At 42.3% G+C, this 19,249-nt stretch overlaps 2 protein-coding genes across 4 annotated transcripts in view; both read left to right on the forward strand.

The window, feature by feature from the left end:
* The window catches only part of magixb (MAGI family member, X-linked b), a 51,594-nt gene extending 40,558 nt beyond the window's left edge, over positions 1-11,036 (forward strand). For both annotated transcript variants that reach the window (XM_080898370.1, XM_080898369.1), the window contains exons 13-17: positions 3,216-3,416; positions 3,513-3,589; positions 3,711-3,857; positions 6,468-6,606; positions 7,518-11,036. In XM_080898370.1, coding sequence (XP_080754496.1) covers positions 3,216-3,416; positions 3,513-3,589; positions 3,711-3,857; positions 6,468-6,606; positions 7,518-8,551 — 1,598 coding nt within the window. In that variant the 3' untranslated portion in view covers positions 8,552-11,036. The remainder of the gene's footprint in view (positions 1-3,215; positions 3,417-3,512; positions 3,590-3,710; positions 3,858-6,467; positions 6,607-7,517) is intronic.
* A 2,545-nt stretch (positions 11,037-13,581) lies between these two features.
* Positions 13,582-19,249, forward strand: part of iqsec2b (IQ motif and Sec7 domain ArfGEF 2b) — a 30,138-nt gene continuing 24,470 nt past the window's right edge. For both annotated transcript variants that reach the window (XM_080898365.1, XM_080898368.1), the window contains exon 1: positions 13,582-15,352. In XM_080898365.1, coding sequence (XP_080754491.1) covers positions 14,892-15,352 — 461 coding nt within the window. In that variant the 5' untranslated portion in view covers positions 13,582-14,891. The remainder of the gene's footprint in view (positions 15,353-19,249) is intronic.

The raw sequence follows: 19,249 nt of genomic DNA on the forward strand, positions 1-19,249 counted from the left end.
ATTTAAGAATAGATTTTTTTTTTTTTTTAATTTTTACGTCTGCAATCTTTTGAATTGAATATTCAAGCTTGAATTAAGAAAAGTAGTCTCGTATCTTTGATCTTACGGGACAATGCTGCATCGTTTCAGTTCTGTCTGGGAAGTGAACACATCCTGCCCCTTATTAGCTTTTAGTGTATTGCTTATGAATAGCAGGTTAGCCGCAGCATCCCAGTGATGTATTACCCTCTCACCTTTACATGTCTTGCATTAGCTGCTCTGTTCCACTTTGATGCAGTTCAATTTGCTTTATGGCCCAAGCGAGCACACATTTGTGTTTTCATGGTGAGATTAAGGTTGTAGGTGCACCTGTCCCTGCAGTACAAAGTCTGTCCACTCTTGTAAGCCTCCATCTCCATCATGTCCTCATTCTCCCCTTCATTTCACCCTTGTCATGCCACTCCTGTCTCTCTTTTCCTCTTTTTTTTTTTTCTTAATAATTTTCTATTCCCATCTCTGGCTTTCTCTTCCTCTCTCACTCTCACTCATAAGCTCCTGCCCACTCTCCCTCTCTCTCTCACACCCCTTTTGCTCTGCAGTAAAAGCGTCCAGTCGGGTTTTTCAAAAGATTAAAACTCTCTCTCCGTCTCTCTGTATCTATCGCTCCGTACCTCCCGCTCTCTCCATCACTCTACAAATGCTACACTGAATGTTTCCCTCGCCGAGGAGCAACAGAAGCGACAGCAAACCTGTGTTTTCGCTCCTGTCGACCGCTGCATGTGAATCTGCTTGACACAGATTTTTTTTTTTTCTTTTATCCTTTTGTTTGTTTTCCTGTGCATGCAAATCAGAGAGCCATGCTGGAGAGACTACAGTCTGCTTTGAGAACTGTGAAGGAGTCCAAACGTAATTATTTGCTCCACTTCTTCTTGTGTGTTTGGTGCAGTGTTTCACATTCAGCTTTGTAGGTGAGGTAGTAGTGTTAAATACTGCGTTCTGTTCTCTAAAGTTTGCTCAGCCAGATGTGTTGACGGTGTGAAAGTTCGAACCACATGCTCACACGTTCGAGGTGTCAGATGCTTGATCAAAAGGATGCTGCAAGAGATGCGTTGTATGGTTGATTTTGCAGTTATGATGATGCAGCCTTTGTGATTGAAGCAACAGCTGATGAAAGGAAATCTTGTTGTTATTTTAAGCCCAGTCAGGTGTAAAACGGCACAAGACATAATGAGCATTTGTGGGAAAAGGCGATTAGTCCCAGCTCTAATGGTAGTTCGATTGTAGCGGTGATGTTCAGCATTAACTAACTGGCAGAGACACTACCATGTGAGTGATCCTGCTGAAAGCCAGCACTCCTCTCTCCCCCCGGTGTACAACATGTAGTATACATCCGCAGGCTGCTGTAGCGATGTCCACGCTCGCCGCCTCATCTGGGGTCCAGAGAGGGTTTTTTACGGAAGAGGGGGGCTGCTCGACTCCTGAGCGGTAATCAGTGCAGCACGTCAGAGGTTGGCTGGCTGCTGGGCATACCGCAGTGGGATTACTGTGGACAGGAGAACATGGAGAGCCAGAGGAAAAGACACTACGATATAATGCAGTCCGTTCAGATGCATGTGTGTGTAGCTTGTGTGTCTGTTTGTGCATTTGTGGCTGAGTGCATCTGTCCTCATCTTTTTGCATGTGAGTCACTGTGTGTCTGTGTGTGTGTGTGAGATTCTTAACATGTGTCTGTGCATTTCTACAATGCTGCCGTGTGCGTGTGAGCATCGCTGTTGCATGTGTATTCATGTGTTTAGCCACTGTTGATGTATTATGCATGATAAGAAGACTATTTGCAAAGCTGCCTTGGCTTTGATTTGACCTGATTGCTGTTTCCGCCTGGGTCACCCAGATTAGGCCCAGATTGGACTCGTGTCTCTGGGCTCTGATTTATAGGCTGAACCTTGTAACTGAATCATGATTCCAATGTGACATGCTCCTCATCTCATACGACATACTCCTACCCCCAAGAATACAATTTTAATCTGTTAACGAAGCATTTCATTTTGCTCTTTAAATCACTCTAAACATGCTATTTCGGTACCAGAGGGACATGGGCAGAATTGAGCGTCATGTACCTCAGCTGAATAACAGTTTCAAAATGTTTATGCTGCCTGATGGGTTACATAAGGCCACTGGCAAGACTCTAGAAGGGCCAGCTGCCACTAAAGCTCCGCATTCCCTCAAAGTGGGGTCAGGGAAAGCCTAATAGGGAGTTTATTAAAACACAAAAAGAGAAATAAGAGATACAGCAGACAGAAACAGCTGTCCAGCTAAAAATATTTAAGCTTTTTAGTTGGTGCAGGAGATTAAAGGAAGCAAATTTATTGTTAGGCTGCTGAATATTTTTCTCATCAGCCTCAGATTCTGACCATTTTAGCTTAATTGCACGTGATCTCTTCATACAGACAATAAGACAAATGGAGTTCATTATACATGAAGCTAACGGTCCGGTCCTCGCCTTCCACAACACACTTGTGTATTATCTGTAACCTCAGTTTCACACTGTGTCTTATAGCTGATGAGGGTGAGAAGAGTCGTTTTCCCACATCGAGGAGAAAAATATTCGATGGTGCTTGCACGAAAAATAAAAGTACTGCTGTGTGTGTTATCTAAGCCGGTGGCATACTAATGCACACAAGCTACAGTTTGAGGGGGATCTTAGATGTGCTGAGCATAAGAATCACTGGTGCTGGGTAAACAGATATCTAAAGATCTAAAGTTTGTTGTTATGTGCGGTTTGACAGATTAGGGTTGGAAAAAAGTATTGCCGGAAAGATTGCGTTCCATGACAGTTTATTCTTGAGGGGGAAGATGCATTGTTGGACAGCTGAAAAACTGTTTGCGGCGTGTCAGTGGTTAGAGAGGTAGGTTGATAGATGGGAATATGAGGGAGAAGAGGAGAGTGTTTCAAGGAGATAGTGGGGAAAGGAGCGACTAGGTAGGCTCCTTTGAGGAAGTAATTCATAAAATAGCCTGTCAAGAATGATCCAAAGCTAAATTATAGCTTGTTTTAGGATTTCTGGCACATGCGCTGATGAGCTAAAGCTTCCTGTTTTTATAATTATCTACTTATGACTCCACTTATTACTCTCAGCCTTCAGTTAAGAGGAAACTTTTTAGGCCTGATGGAATCTCGTGTTCCAGCCTCATCTACTTTAATGCGCTAATAACTGTTTTATTCTGTCCTATTTCAGCTGCTTCTTTTCTGCCCCACCGGTTTGTGACGGTCCGTCGTGGCAGTCCTGCGGCAAAGAGCGGTCAGATCCGGCCCGGGGATCGTTTAGAGGCTGTAGAGGGACGCTCGGTGGTGACTCTGCCTCATCGGGAGCTCGCTCAGATACTTCGCCGGGCAGGAAATACTCTACGTCTTACCATTGTCCCGCGTTCCAGCACCTGTAGGCATTCACATAAGCATCCAAACATACACATATGCCACAGTGCAAAGCTTGGCTTTTATTTCACAATCAGACCTTAATCACTATCATTTGCAGACTCTGCAAACCTTCCAGAAACTGCTGACTATGACTCTGGTCACAGAAACCGAAAGGGACAGAGGTCACGTCCAAAGGTGAGGGAAGCACATTCAATCACGTGTACCTAACAGGCACTGAAATTCCTACATCGATTGTGGCTGTTATTAACTGCCAGTGTATAATATTAACCTAAACTTCTTTATCTGTGTGTCCCAGCGGGACTCCAGGTATTACAGTGTGGATCTGGATCGCGGCCCCTCAGGATTCGGCTTCAGCCTCCGAGGAGGAAGTGAGTACAACATGGGCCTCTACGTTCTGGGACTGATGGAGGGAGGGCCTGCATCACGGAGCCAAAAAATGCAGGTGAGTCTGTTTCCTATGTGCATTTCAGCTTGTTTACACAATATATAATGAATGCATTGAAGTTCTTTGAGTTTTGCTTTTATTTTTTTCAGCAAAATCTACAGAGTTGTGTAGTCGGGGTTGTGGTTTAATAATCCACGTCGAAACACTCTTCCCTGACCTCAAGGTCAAGGAAAAATGTGAAGGGGAATTCACATTTTTCATATTTTTCCTAAGTGAGAAATTAGTAAAAGACAACCATAGTGCTTAAAGAATCAGTTTTTACTTATAAAAGGCTGCTAAATTAGCCCAAACTGAACATTGTTGATTTGAGTCTCCTATGTTGAAAAAGAGCCACGTTTTTCCTCACCCTTCTCTGTGTCATGTCTGACGCACTACATGGCAAAAGCAGTGTAAACATGTGTATTTTTCTTCCTCTACTCCCCCACAGTTTTGTTGGAGTCTCTGTCCTCATACCGCACATAACGAAAATGGTCTCTGTGGTCTTCTCTGGCTACTAAACAATAAAACACCTTCTTGCATATTTCCATTGATGGCTATGGTATCTTTTTGAAACCTCTGAAAAACATCCAACAAAATGTTCAAATCTAGTCCCTTCCCTTCCTCCAAGGGTGGTGCCAGTTCAACTTTGCCATTCTCTCAAACACTGAGCAACAACAGGTATCTGTGCTCACAGTCATTTCTCTTTTCTTCACTGTCAAAAGCAATATGCTTCCTGAAAAGAATTACACAGATGTTTGCTAAATCCAATTTGGGGCTACACTGGGTGGCATCAAATACTGAAGAGCTAATAGAAGCCTTTCAGATGCTAAAATCCAACTTGAACTCCCAGCCCTGGGTCCAGAACCACAGAGGCTCAATTAGGCTCTGCTTTGAGCTATTCTCAAACTAGAGGAAGCTCTGCAATGCTTCAGCCAGGCTGATTCATGTCAGCATCATTAAGGAAAATTCTCACAGTGCAAAATGCAGAGGCTGGAAATGTTTCAAACAGATGTCAACCACAACTGAGCTCTCGCAAGAAAGTTGTGATTATTCCATCTGTGTAACATGTCTTTAAAGAGTTCAGACATCTCGAGGAGGGAAAGATGTTTAACAAGCAAAGCCTGTTCAAGAAGCAAAATCCTTCGCATTTCGTGTATCGTTTGCAGACCTCTCAAGTGAACATACTCTGATCGTCCCACACATCACAATGCCACACTGCTTGTGAGATTCTATTATGACAAAGTATCTCAGTAAGGAGGCAGCAGTCCAAGCAGCTGGATGCTGGGTTTTTGGCAGAAATGTCCTCTGTTATTCGCAAGTCTGTTATTTGTCGCAAGTTACGTGGGAGAAGACTAGAGGATGGCATCAATGTGTTTAAATCCTGGACAATTATTAATGTACATGTTCTCCGAGAGGTGGGAGTGCTGACAGCAAGCATTGGACAGTACTCGTTACCTAGATGTCAACCAGAGCTGTGCACATCGAGCTGATTGAATTAATCAGCTCAGCGGTCATCAAAACGCTGTCACGCAACGACCAACATTTTTGCAAAGTGAAGGTGAAGATTATAAAGAAAAGAACTTTCAGGTTATTTTTTTTATTTAATTGTAGGACAGAATTATCTGTTTTTCTTTCAGAAAGGATGATCCAGTGTATCCTGTGCTAGAAGATGAAATAAATTAAGCAACTTTGCTTTGCTAGTACAGCAGCCATTCCCAAGTAAACATTGCAAAGACTGTGGCCAATTTCCAGATCTGCAAACCTGTAATCAAACCTGTAATAACACAAGCCTGCGATGAAAGATTTTCTCACTCAGTCTTGTTGAGATTTATTCTCCATTGACAGTCAATTTTGTAAACTGTAATTCTGTACATTCGAAAATTGAAAAATGAAGGTTCTTTGTTTGTTTTTAAAATTTTGAGCTACTTATTGTGTTTCCATAGTGTAGTAACTCTCAGATTCGCCTAAAAATGTGAAAAGCTCTCCTGGTTCAAAAGCTCAGGGAGGCTTGTGGTGTAAAATCTGTAAAAGGTAAATATGTGGCAAAACTAAAGAGAGAAGAGAAGCAGCCAAAAGTACCTGCCTGCCTGCCACTCCTATTCATAACAGCCTCACAGATACTTCCAGCCCATATCACTCAGAACCAGTTAAACTATTATTCCTACTACATACTTCTAAATAGAAACCATATAAAACATGTGCGTGTAATCTTTTCTGTTAGCTAAAATGTGTTTGGATGATATTTCCTGAGAAGTCTGAAGGGGAAGCCTTGACATTAAAGTCTATATGACTAAAAGAGTTTGCATGTTCTCCCCATGTCTGGGTGGGTTCTCTCTGGATACTCTGGCTTCTTCCCGCAGTCCAAAGACATGCAGTGTGTACCCCACCTCTCATCCTATGGTAGGTGGGTTAGGCTCCATCCCCCCGGCGACTGTAATGAAGATAAGTGGAAAAGAATGGATGGATGACTTTTAAGTATTTATCAATGGAATTACGAAATTATTATATGAGAAACATTTAACATTAACATTTAATAGTTGCAAATAAAGGCTAAAAATTTCAGACTCTGGTGATTAAAATGATTGAGCTCCAGTTTGTAAAGCGGTGAAATGATGTGTGTGGCTACAGGTGAGCGATCAGCTTGTGGAGATAAACGGGAACAGTACAGCCGGGATGACCCACAGCCAGGCTGTCGAGCAGATCCGCAGAGGAGGCCACCGCATCCACCTGGTCCTCAAGAGAGGAAATGGCTATGTGCCTGATTATGGTAAGGCAGCTGGGAACATTTTAATTTTAAGAGTGGCAATACATGATAGCAAAAGAGAAATTTGAGAGTGAAACATGGGCAACCTCATAGCTTTTGCATGTTATATGTCTGCTATGGGTGTGTTTCCTGTTTTTCTATGGGACTGATTCTAACTAAAATGCTCTCTACTTTTTTAACATTTTCTCTTCTGGTGTTTCCCACCTTTTAACCCATCACATCTGTGTTTCATTTGACCTTGTTTGCTTTTAACACTCCCACACCACATTTCTCATTTGTCTGTGTTGGTTTTTCTTCCAAACACTGCTCTTCTTTCTGCTCCACTCCTTTGTTTCCTTTCCATGCCCTTTCTCTCTCTTTCTCTCAGTGGAGCTCTCCAGCTTGTCTCTATGCATGACCAACTCCAAGCTAGGCGAGCCTTGCTTCTATGTCATTGGACGGACAGAGAATACGCGGTTGGTAATGGTTCCTGTTAGTTCTCCCATTTTCTGTCTCTCTACATCTCTCTACCAAACCAGCATCGCTGTCTTCATTAAGTAAACGACAGTACTTGGACTTGATTAGCAATTAACATTGTAGCAGAGTACAACATTATGCTTTATGTCTCTCAAACCTATGCTGAAGCAGTAATTGGACAGCTTGTAATCTGTCCATACACTGAACAGTTAAACAAAGAAAATGACCTGATTGCATAACCATAGTGTGTTGTATTGCTAATGAAAGTTTCACTAAAATAGAAAAGCAGCTGTTATTACACAAGCTGACCTAAGGCACCTTTCTGGATTTCAGAAGTCTTTAATAACAGATTACATAATTCTCTTTACCATAGATGCTGTCATTCCTCTTTAACTGCCTGCTCAGTCTATATCTTTTGTCTCTGCCCACCACCCTAACCCTACACAATGTCTGTCCAGGCCATGAGCACCAAATCACCTCCTCCCCCCTCCTGCATCACCCCAAGAAGCAGGGTTTGGCTGCAGTAAACTCCACCGGACGGAGGGGGCGCAGTTCACAAGAGAAGAGGAGAAGCAGGTCAAGGGGAGGCGAGAGGGATAAAGGGACGGGAAGGAGAAGTAGAAGTAGAAGGAGAAGAAGACATGTCTCAGGTGAAGGACAACGCTTGCGTTTACAAAGCCCCATGTCTGATCAGACAGAGAGGTTGAGGAGAGCCAGGGACAGGAGGAGGAGAGAAAAAGCTTCTCAGAGTTTACCTAGAGATGCCCTAAGGAACTATGATGATAGTGACACGGAAACGAGGGCAGAGAGGGGAAGGAAAAGAGGAAAAGGCAGGAGCAGAGAGAGGAAAAGCAGGAGCGAAGAGAGGGAGAGGATGTTAGAGAGAGAAGAGTTTATGAATCGGGACAAGCTGATGAGGGTGGGAGAAAGGAGGAAGGAGGTGGTGGAAACGTTTGAAAGTGAGAGCGAAGACGGTGACAGGGAAGTCATTTTACCAATTCCAAGTCTTACCCAAAGGCTTCCCAGGCCCAAAGAAATCTGGGAGGAGGAGAGCGATGACGACTGGGGTATGGCAGCAGAGTACAGAGAACTGAGGAAAGAAGAGAAGCCAGAGACTGAGTGGGAGAGGTCCTGGGGTGATGACAGCAGAAAAAGTAAAGACACGGGGCTGAATCGGTGTGAAAAAGAGGACAATGATGAACAGAGCAGCAGTGTCAAGCGGCCTTTACGAAGCGTGGGTGTGATTGATCCGGAGTCACAGAGAAAGCCCTTCTCCTTCCTCGCTTCCACACTGTCCATAGATCAGTTGGGGGATGATGAGTCAGACTCTGAAGGCAGCCACTCTGACGGAAGTGTGTCCGCTGCCAGTATCTCAACTCTTTCTTTGGTCACAACACAGCCAGGTCCTTGGTTCATGCCCAGCCAGCAGAGACTGACTCAGGTCATGAAGGAGAACAGGCAGGCGGACAGGGTGTGGGGGAAGAAGAAATGATTTCTCTTGACTTTTAACAGGAAACTGAGCAACCATTGTAACAGATTCTGTCAGATTCACACTGTTAGACCTCTACTTGTTTTCTGCAGCTACCCCCACTACCAACTTTTTTTTCCTCTGAGTCACTTTGATATTTAAAGTAGTATGAAGTCATATTCTTTGTGCCTTTTTACAGCTGGTCTCTGGCTGTTAATATTTTAACTTGTAAATGACACCAACAAAACAAGATTATCCCTCTCCCAACAGTGTCATTGTCTTTTTTTTCCCTCCCCTTCGGCACTGTTGCCCTACTTAAGTTGCACTTTCGTCTTTTCTCACCTACCAGTGATTCGCACTACATTAGCAGTGTCCTCTCTCAAAGGGACAGTTCACCCTAAAATCAATTTTGGTATTTATTTCCTCCGGTTTGTAGTGCTTTTTGTCCATCTAGATTATTTTAGTGATATCTATTTCTGGTTGGTCTTCTTTCAAATGTATATATAGAACTAAATGGCACTCGTGTTTTTGAAAAACTCAGCAGCAGGGTCTCTTTTGAGAAATCGATACCCAGCTACTAAGAAAGAAAATGTTGGTGTAAGCAGTTTTCATGTAGGAAATGTTTTCTTTCTACAGTGCTGCACTAACCAACCATATCACTGTGTAGAAGGAGCGAGCATCTACCTGTAACAAGAAGCTTGTCCATGTGACAGAGTGCAAATGTTAAATTGTATCCCCCTTCACTTGAGTTTTAGTGTTAGGTAGCTACATTTTTCTTTTGCATGGTAGATGTAGTTCAGTAGAAGAAAAGTAGTTTCAAATTCTTGAATAATCAGGCTTAAAAACCTCTTAGTATCATTTTATTCCAACAAAGCACTACGCTGTTAGATTGCAGGATTACTTGTGGTTCTTCTAAAAGTAGAATGGGAGGCACTTTTTCACTTCTTTCCACCATCACCAGCTGCTTGCTCATAGAGGATCACCAGATTTCTTTCTTAGTATTGTGAGCATCTCAGCTTACAGCGCCTTGAGGCATTTGTTGTTATGGATTCTGGAAACAGACACTGCTGCTGATTTATCAGCATAAATAGCACTGCAGGCCAGAGGGAAAACAATACATTTGATATTCAGTCAAGCTGTCCCTTTAAGTATCCCCTACTGTTTAAACACAACATAGAAATTCACTTATACCTCATGAAGATATTGAGCAATAATAATGCAATCAGTAATCCATATCCACTGCGCCGCATCTATCTGGCCTGAGAGGAGTCAGTGTTTGTACAGCATCCTCTTTGTGTTGCCTCAACTTGTAATCTTGTTCTATATTTGATTGTGATAATGCAAATCCCTTTTAAAAGCCAACGGTATATTCTGTAAATATCTGTAGACAACAGAAAGCACTGTAAATACTATACTAAATGGAACTGGATTTATATTGAAATATATATATATATTATAATATGTCTAAACATTTGAATATATGCAGTATATATCTAGATATTACAAACAACAGCTAACTATTCATATTATTTATTATTGTGTGATGACAAATAATGTGAGAACTAGCTTTTGTGAAGGCTAAAAATGTAAACAGACTAAGAACTATATTGTAGCCGTCCTATTTATACATGAATGTTTTGTATTATGCTGCTTGGGTGTGGATTAGAATGCTCTGTGTCGTACCCTACTTCAGAAGTCAGCAAAAGATGCCAAAATATGCATCAGGTGCGTGCATATTTCAAGTACTGTTAAATATTGTGTATGTGGGGTCAGTACAAAACCACTATCTAGATTCTAAAGAGTGCTGTGCCCATCGTGCCACGTACAGTTGCCTTGGTAACATAAACCACTTTATCCTAACCACTGATTTTTCTTACTGTGAAAACCTTTGCTCTGAGGTCTCTCATACTAGAAGTGTGTGGGCTGTTTAGTAATTTAAGTCATGCCAAAAAAAGGCCCCACAAAAATATATTTAAAAAAAAATAAATCTGCAGAATCTGAGCTCGGTGTTGCATCTGAGGTGACAAATTAGCACATCGTTTTCTTTTGCTCTCTTTCTTTTTTTAAAATATTCTGTTGAAGGGGAAAAAACAGAAGCCAAGTTGAATGGATACTGTGAGATGTTATTTTTCTATGAAATTATCTTTTTTGATATACTCAGGTTTTCTTGATAAGCCATTAGGAGGAAAAGCTACAGTCACTTCACGCCATTTTCGTAAACACACACAATGGATTAATGTTATTTAAATGTTAAAGCAATATTACGTTGGTTCTCTACGGTGGCATTTGGAGACACAGACTGTTACAGCTGTTATTTGTTAGCACTCCATAATCATTTAAAGGTTGATGCCATAAGTGACGTCATTCCTCCATTTGTACCCAGAGGAACAAAGCAGAGAAATAAAAAGCGTGGTGTTCCCTGTCTGTTTGCAGAAAGACATTACAGCAGCCAAACGGACATACTGTATTCTCCATCCAACGGCCATACAGTGTTGCTAGGTAGCCTATATATAAGACCTTTTTTTATTTATATATATATATATATATATATATATATATATATATATATATATATATATATATATATATATATATATATATATATATATATATATATATAAATAAATGTTTGCCAATATTCTTTTTTTTTTTTTTCTTAATTTCCTAAGTATGGCTGAACTGTAAACACACTAATAAAAGTGCAAATAAACTGCTGAACCAATTTCCTCTGTGGTCATGATGGTGTTCCTTTCCTCGGTCCACATAATGGACAGCAGATGGCAGCAAAAACATAGACAGCAGTATATTTATGTGAAGTGGGATTTCACAAGATGAAGGTGTGTGTGTGAATGAGAGAAGGGGAAATGCAGCCTGATACTCAGATGCAATATGTGGGTGAGATGTCTGTTAATAAATCAGATGTAAGCTCTTTAACTAGTGGTGAATGAGAGCCACGAAGAGGCTGAAATCTCAGCATTTCCAGATCAATCATTCATCTAGCCTTGCTAGAGCATGCATTTTGCATACAGCCTCACTCCTCAGTGGAGTATTAACTGTACAGTGAGGCAACCTCACCTGTCCAAGCTGCTGTGCAGGGAGAGAAGCGGGTGAATTTACAGAGTCTTAGCGTAGATATGAGCACTTAAGCACTGACACTAAAAATAACAGCGCTCTGAGGCCTGTCTTTCTCTCGTGTTGTCCTAAGCCGCATCCTTCTGTTCAAATCAGCTCAGATGCAAAATGGAAAAAAGAAAAGAAAAAACGACAGTAATAACAGCGCTGCTTTCACTTCAGCTGCAGGAGATTGTCTTATAGAAGTGGATTAAATCACGACTTCAAATATAGCAATTTCAATGTTATAACAGGGAGTTATTTGACACGACAGGGGCAATGTTTCACCTGCAATGTGTTGCAGTGCACTGTATTGTTTTCGTACCTGAACACCACGGATTCAGGCGCTCATCAGGGTTCCTGGAATGCGTAAAGCTACAAAGACAGAAAATGAGATTCTCGCAGTATTTTCAATATAAAATGTCTTCTTTGCGCTCCTTTGTTGAAAGCTGCATTCCTAAATTCACTATCTGACAAATGTAATAGGACCTGTGAGATCTGAGGAAAAAATTGAATGCCGTTTTCTTTGTGCTGCACAGTGTGGAGGTATGAATAAAGGTGTCACTTTTGGATGAAATGGGTCGTTAATATGCTGAAATATCCTGGTTTAGAGGTAATTAATTAGCTCTTAAGTTGCGCGCGTTTGTCTCAGAAGACTGTGAAATAATGACCAAGAATGACAGACGTATTATTTACCAGCTAGGCTAGTCATTCAGATTCCTGCAGAAAACTATTAACCGACCCAAAGAAAATGTCTTTCTCTGTCAACTGCAAAGAAAGAAAACCTTTTTGAAGGCATGTGCATAATAGAAATTTGAAAGCAGCGCTCAATCATTACAGTATAACATGGTGCTGGTCTGTGTGAAGGATGTCAGATTCTCATGTCACCCTCGTAAAATTGCTTTTTACAGTTTGATCGGAAACAAACACGGATGTCATTTTATAGGCCACCGGCAGTGCTCCTCCTCATTTTCCTCAACCAAAGGAGCAGATACTGGTCCTTCTGCTGCGTTGAAGTCCTTCTACGTCCAGCTCTCCTTATAGAATCAGAGAATTCCTGATTATCTCTTCCACAGTCTTGAGACTTAACTTAAGCTCTCCTAAGAGTGATAGCTGAAATCAGTCTTGTCCAGTAATTTAAAGTATTTTTTTGTATTTTTTTTCTGTATTTATTTATTTCTATATTTATTTTGTATGTATTTTGTGCAACTTTGTTTTGTCTCATTTATACCTAAAATATTGTCTTTGTTTTCTTAGAAGACACAATAAACAGTTTTAATGTGTTTTTGTGGATATTTTGTTGATTCCATTTACATATAGGAGATTTTCACATTCACAGTCAAATCCGTCAGGAGGGACGAAGAGAGAGGAATGTGCTGTGACCACCGCAAAATCTTTTCGTTTTTTGGGGGTTTGGCCTCAGCAGTGCACCTCTGGCACTTTCATTTCCATTACGGCAGGTGAAATGGACCCATAATATACTTCATAAGTGGACAGTTTGAAATCCATCAAGTTTAACTGACTGTGTGATGCGTTAATTTTTCTTTTATATTTTTTAAGCAAAAGATAAACTTTCAGTTTACACTGTTTGGTAGCTTAACCTTTAATATATTTTTAATCAGTGCTCATTAGTTGTGGAAGTTGTGGAAATATTTAGCCATTGCACCGACTGTGGCATTTGTTTGTAGTGATCTTGTATGAAAATCATCGCTCTGTAGCTTATACACTCAGGACACCTTAATTTATTAATTTGCGCCTTTTTTAATAATTCGTGTTTGTTTTTGCCCACAAATCAACTGACTTTCACCCCAAGTCAGTACTTTATTCTCGACAGTTCGTCCTTTATTTTGAAAACTTTGCCCGGAAGTTACTTCCTTATTTTTGCCTGCTTGTCTGTGATGCGCTCCAGAGGAAAAGGCGCACGCAACGCTGCGGTTCAGACGCTCAAGGAGCGAAATCCTCTCCGTTTCTGCGCCACCTCACAGGAGACTCAGCGCTACTCTCCTGCATGGATTACCGACCTGCTGCCACTGAGAGTCAGATAAGTAGGAAAGGACGCTCCCTGTTCTTTTCGACCAATTTCAGATTTTTTTTTACGCCAGCGGCAAAAACAAAAGTACAGTTTTAAGATTAGAAACAGTCATTAAGACTTTAGGACCTCAGAATCTTGCGGTTAGGTTTTAGCCTTTAAGAGGTGACAAGTTTTATCTTGAAGATCAGTATTTATGAGTGCATGACGAGGAGGTAAAGTGCATTTTTCTTGGATGAAAAGGCGAGACAGATACTGGGATCTAGTTTGATTTTTTGTTTTGTTTTGTTGTGTTTTTTGTTTTGTTTCGTTTTTTAATAACGGGATGTAGTTTTGGCGAACCAAAGAGGAGGATTCGGACTTCAAGAATGAACTTCATAAACCACCTCTACTCACTCTCTGTGCTTTAAAGACACATCAAATCATGGGTTGAAAGCGACGATGACAGACTGCGGGGATATTCAACGTGGGAAGGAGCAGATTTTTCTGTGTTAAATAATGATTGACAGCGCCTGATAATTAGTGGTAGATCAAAACTAGCGTATCCCCCCTCTCCCCCACCCCCTTTCCCCCTGTATATCGATGAAAACATAAAGTGTTTTTTTTTTTTAATTAACCAAAAGCTGGTGCCAGAGCTTTTAAAGTTAACGAGCAGTGTATGTCACAGGTCAGTGGATAAATTCATATTCTACTTATTCTTTTTCTCTATCAATCATCGAAGCAAGTTCATTATCCAACTCTGAAAAGCTTAAATTACACCAGACTTATGTGTGTCACTCTCTCCGCCTGGAAGTCTGTTTTTAAACATTTTATTTAGTAAATTAACATTAATCATGACACCCCAAACTCTTTACCTGCTACGTGTCGATTTCAAAATGCCTGGGACTTCACGAACTCAGACACTCAACAGTGCCATGAACTTCTTTTTTAGCTTTAAATTCTCTTCTTGGCTTTGTGACGTTTTCAATGGCTACTAAGATGTTATAATGGTAAATTTTGCCCTCATGTTTGGGGATATGTAGTCGCTATGACATTCTCAATATCTTAATATCTGTGAGTTCCTGTTTCTGAACATCTGAAGCCTATAGTTAATCTTCACCACAGCCTTTCTTGGTCCCTCCCTCCCCCCAACTCATCAGGGCTGGTGGGGAGGGTGGATCTCAGCCCCACGGGGTAGAACCTGTGGCTGGTGGTGGTCGTACCCTGAGAGGAAGGGCTCCCACCATGGATACCAGCCCAGAGAGCCCAAACCGGGCAGTGGAGTACCTCCTGGAGCTCAACAACATCATTGAGAGCCAGGCCAAGCTCCTGGAGACGCAGCGCAGGCGCATCGAGGAACTGGAGGGCCAGCTAGACCGGGTCAGCCAAGAGAACCAGGACCTGAGGCAGGAACGCAGCCCGCGTACCCCTGGAACGGACACCCCCGAGCAAAACTACAACCACAACCAGCCCCTGTCCCTGCCCATCCATCATGGCAGCGGTGCTGGTGGCAGCGGTGGCAGCGGGAATGGTAGCACCTCAACAACTCAGGTGATATCCGGATCAGCTACAACTCCAGCGCCCGGCAGGGAGAGGAGGACCCACACCAGGCTGACGCGAGGTCTCTCCTGCGGCTCCTCCACCACAGACCGGCTTGAACGCACTGACAGCACAGACACCAACACCAGTTCCACCTTGCGCCGAAAGTAAGTTCACCTCGAATACACGGGCCTCTTCTGCTGGCTTTATCTTCCGTCTGTAATGAATGTCAATAATCTTGTCCAAGTGGCTCTAAATTATAGTAATGACCACAGTCTGCATGATAGCTACGTGTGGCAGAACATTCATAGGCCAACATGATGACAGGCTGTACGAAGCATCAGATAATCCTCGCAGTAATGGGACTGAACCTAAGATGAAATGTGTTAATACACCACCATGAGGAAATATGCTAAGTGCTGGAGGATTATGAGTGGAGTGATAAGTGGTCAAGGTGTGTATTTCATCATGCTGTGTATGATTCTGCCTGCAGAGAGGATGATTTGTGCACTGATCTCCGTCTTAAATGTGAATCCTGTAGGAGTTGCATAGTAGTATGCTGAGGAAAACATGGGCCCAGACAGGAGAGTCTTATTTTTTCATAAAGATCTGAACTTTCTAGGCAAGAGAAGCATTTCTGGATGAAAATCTACCCACTGTTTGCTCAAAGTGTGTTTTTCTTTTCTTCCTCGCTCTGAACTGTCGGCTGCTTGGTCTCGAAGAGAGTTCCCCCCCCCCCCAAACTCAAGGCTGACCTGAAGTTAGAGTGCTCCAAAACACAGCTTTGGCAAACAGCAAGTGCATCTGTCCTTGCTTTTACTTAACCACGCACACACCCGCACGCACACACATGCAGATAGAGTCAGCTTTTGTTCTGGAAGCATTAAGCTTTGTGAGTAGGCAGCAATTCATGTGAAAAAGCTCACTGTGAAATAAATTGTTGCAGTCTTGGTAACAGAAGCCGTTTGTTCTTGTGCATATGTATTTCTCAACACGCAATCATCTTAGCAGTTATTACTGGATTTCGCTCACTGTCTGAGTTGTTATGGTCCCAATCCTCTTATCAATGACTGACTCAGATTTGACTAAATCCCTTATCGATTAGAGTTGTCTCTGGTCCCTTCTCCTCATCCCTAGGGGCGACTTAGTCATTAGACAGAAGCACATATTAGTTATTTATGTGGGTGTTAAATGCAGTGATGAATTGCAAATGTAGATCTTGCTGATTCTCCCTTGTTAATTGCCTGTAGCCATTGTAGCTGACTTTGGATCCAGGATCAGACAAGCGTATCATATGAAGTGCCACATTTAATAAATAGTTACCCGCACAGCAGAGCCATATTGTGCTTGTCTGGCTGTGACTCAGTCTAGCCCAAAACTGGCCTATTAGCTTAGGTCAGCGACAATACGCTCTGCTCTGATAGTGGATCAGAGACAAACATGAATTTCTCTATCGTCAGTGCTTGTGACACGCTAAATATGGCTCGGATCAGAGGGAGAGACAGAAGGAAGATGTGGGAGAGGAAGGGGGAGAGGAAAAGGGATGACAAGGGGGAGGAAAGTGACTGAGCGACCTTACTCAGCATGCCTCAGTCTAAAAGAGAAAAAGGTGGAACACACACACTGATTTGCCATCTGTCAACGGGAGTGTGTATAAGAGGGAGGGAGAGATGAAAAGGGGAGTCTGGGCAAGGGAAGGCAAGGCTCTGAGAGCTGCCTTTGTTTATGTCCAATTAGTTTTTGGTCCTCCAGCAGGAGCCCTCCTCTCTTCCCTGTGTCTCTGTGTGGGTCACATAACCCACAATTTTGATCTCAGACAAAGAAACTGAATAAACTAATCCCCCACCCGCCTCCACTTCTATTAGCCATGCGTGCAAGAATTGCATCAAAACAAAGTCCTCTCCTCTTCTTCCTCCTAGCGGCACATCATAAACAGCTGTCCCAAATGCAACCCTGTTTCATCCTTTTCCTGCTGTTAATGGCAGTGTGAACAATGTGAGTCTGAGGCCTTGGGGTGAAATGATGTTTGACGTGAAGTCCCTTCTCCAAGAAGGGTTGAGGGCACTGCCACAGCTCGCTGTGCGGCGGTTATTTTGGGAGACTTCTGCAAATGTATTTCGTATTACCCTCCGCATGTATGTGTATGCGAACAAGTGCATGTTTATACAGTACACGTGCTAGTGTAAGTGCACAAAAATGTGTGAAAGAGGGAGGAAGACAGACAATTAGTGTGACTGGAGTATAATTACCACTGGCCCAGAGGTGACAACTGCTGCTGTGCATGTGTGTGTCTCCTCGGTGTGTCTTTCCTGCGAGTGTGTATGCCCGCTTTGCAGGACATCACCTGGGATGTCCTTTATTATAAAGCTGATGCGACCCTGGTGCTGACAATAGAGCCTGTCATGTCGTGAAGATGTGGCAGTTCATTGTGTGGGTGAGCGATTGTGTCCTTGTTTATGTGCTACATGGATGTAAGTTTGCTCAAACAGCTCATAGGATGACAGGCAGGAGGTTTTGGTGACAACCCCAGTAGTGCTCATACTCAGAGCAGTTTTATTATGTAATGGCAAAAAAAAAAAGAAAAGATCTGCGCTATCTTTCTTCTCTTCACTCCACTTTGACTGTCACACTGGGAGAATTCAGAAGCTCCAAAGAGCCCCGTGAAGGTGCTCAAGTCTCCGTTCGTCTCTTTATTCCATCATCCCTCCATCTATCTCCCCTCTCCACACATGCCATCGACGGCATGTTCACTACTCCCTCGGAAATTGACATTAATTCCTCTGAGAGAATATGGAGAACGATAATGGCCTTTCATTTCAGAAGGAGCTCAATTTTGCTAATTTTACGTAGCTCTACTACACATAAGCCATCCCCTTTTCACAACCCCCACTCCACCCCTTCTCTCACTCTTCGTTTCTAACTCTCTCTCTCTCACATACCCACGTACATACACTCACTCTCTCCCCCTCGCTGTTTCTGTTTCCCACTGCTGCAGATATGACTCAGAGAAGCAGCAGAAATTACTTTTGTGCTGTTCTCCTTCTCTTCCCCTCTGTGCTCATCTGCCTTTTTTCCCTTGCCTTTAACTGAAGCACAGTTATTGTTCCTGATTGAATTTTCATTCTTGAGGCTAAAATCAAGCTCATAATGTGTATTCATTTTAGCCTTTTGGCTTAAATTTTACATCCTATGATAACAAAGATAGCACAGATACAACTGGCCCCGGGCAAATGTGTGGGTAAGCTCGGCTGAGCCTGTACTGACCTTCTCGAAACATGCTGTGTGAAGTGATGGGAGGTAATCTATTCTCTCTGGATCTGGCATGACTTTCTAGAAAAATAATACAGTGAAGCTGCAGCTGTTTATGCTGTTTATCTCACAAGAACCCAATCGTAGACCTGTTAATATTTTTGGTTTCGGGACTGAATAATGTTGCCGGGAATTAAAATATCGTAATGGTGCTAATGATTACAGTGATGGAGTTTAGCTTGATGTAAATTTAAATGATGGATGTGTGTGTGTGTGCGTGTGTATGTGGGAGGCAACTGTATGTGGGTGGTGTTTGTTGCCTTCTACTTGCCATTTCTGAGTGCAGTGAGTGTTCATGGCTGCATACATGCACGCGAAGAAAAAGTCATAGTTTTGTTCATTTATATTTAGCTATGCATGAGTCTGGATTCATGAAAATGCATGTTTTGTTTTAAATATCACCAGACCAATTAGAAACACGCACCTGTGCTTCATCTCTGGTGTAGACTGACTGCTGAACCTGCCTCTTTCTGCATATATTCTATATAATTAAGATGAAACACACAGATTTAGCTTCTGTTTTTGTTATCGGGGTAGAGATTATATGGAAACGCTGATGGATTCACAGGTTTGATGAGGCAGTTATCTTCACATGTTATAGATAGGCAAAATGAAAATGATAAAATTATAGCTGTAATATGTTAAAGTTAATTGTCTCAAGTAGTATGTTGTTGTGCTTCTAGGCACAAACCCATGCCGCTTTCATTCAAACAACATCCCTTCCCAGTTTCATTCCTCTTATAGCTGCATGTATC

This window comes from Rhamphochromis sp. 'chilingali', assembly GCF_963969265.1.
Source record: "Rhamphochromis sp. 'chilingali' genome assembly, chromosome: 12".
Lineage (NCBI taxonomy): Eukaryota > Metazoa > Chordata > Actinopteri > Cichliformes > Cichlidae > Rhamphochromis > Rhamphochromis sp. 'chilingali'.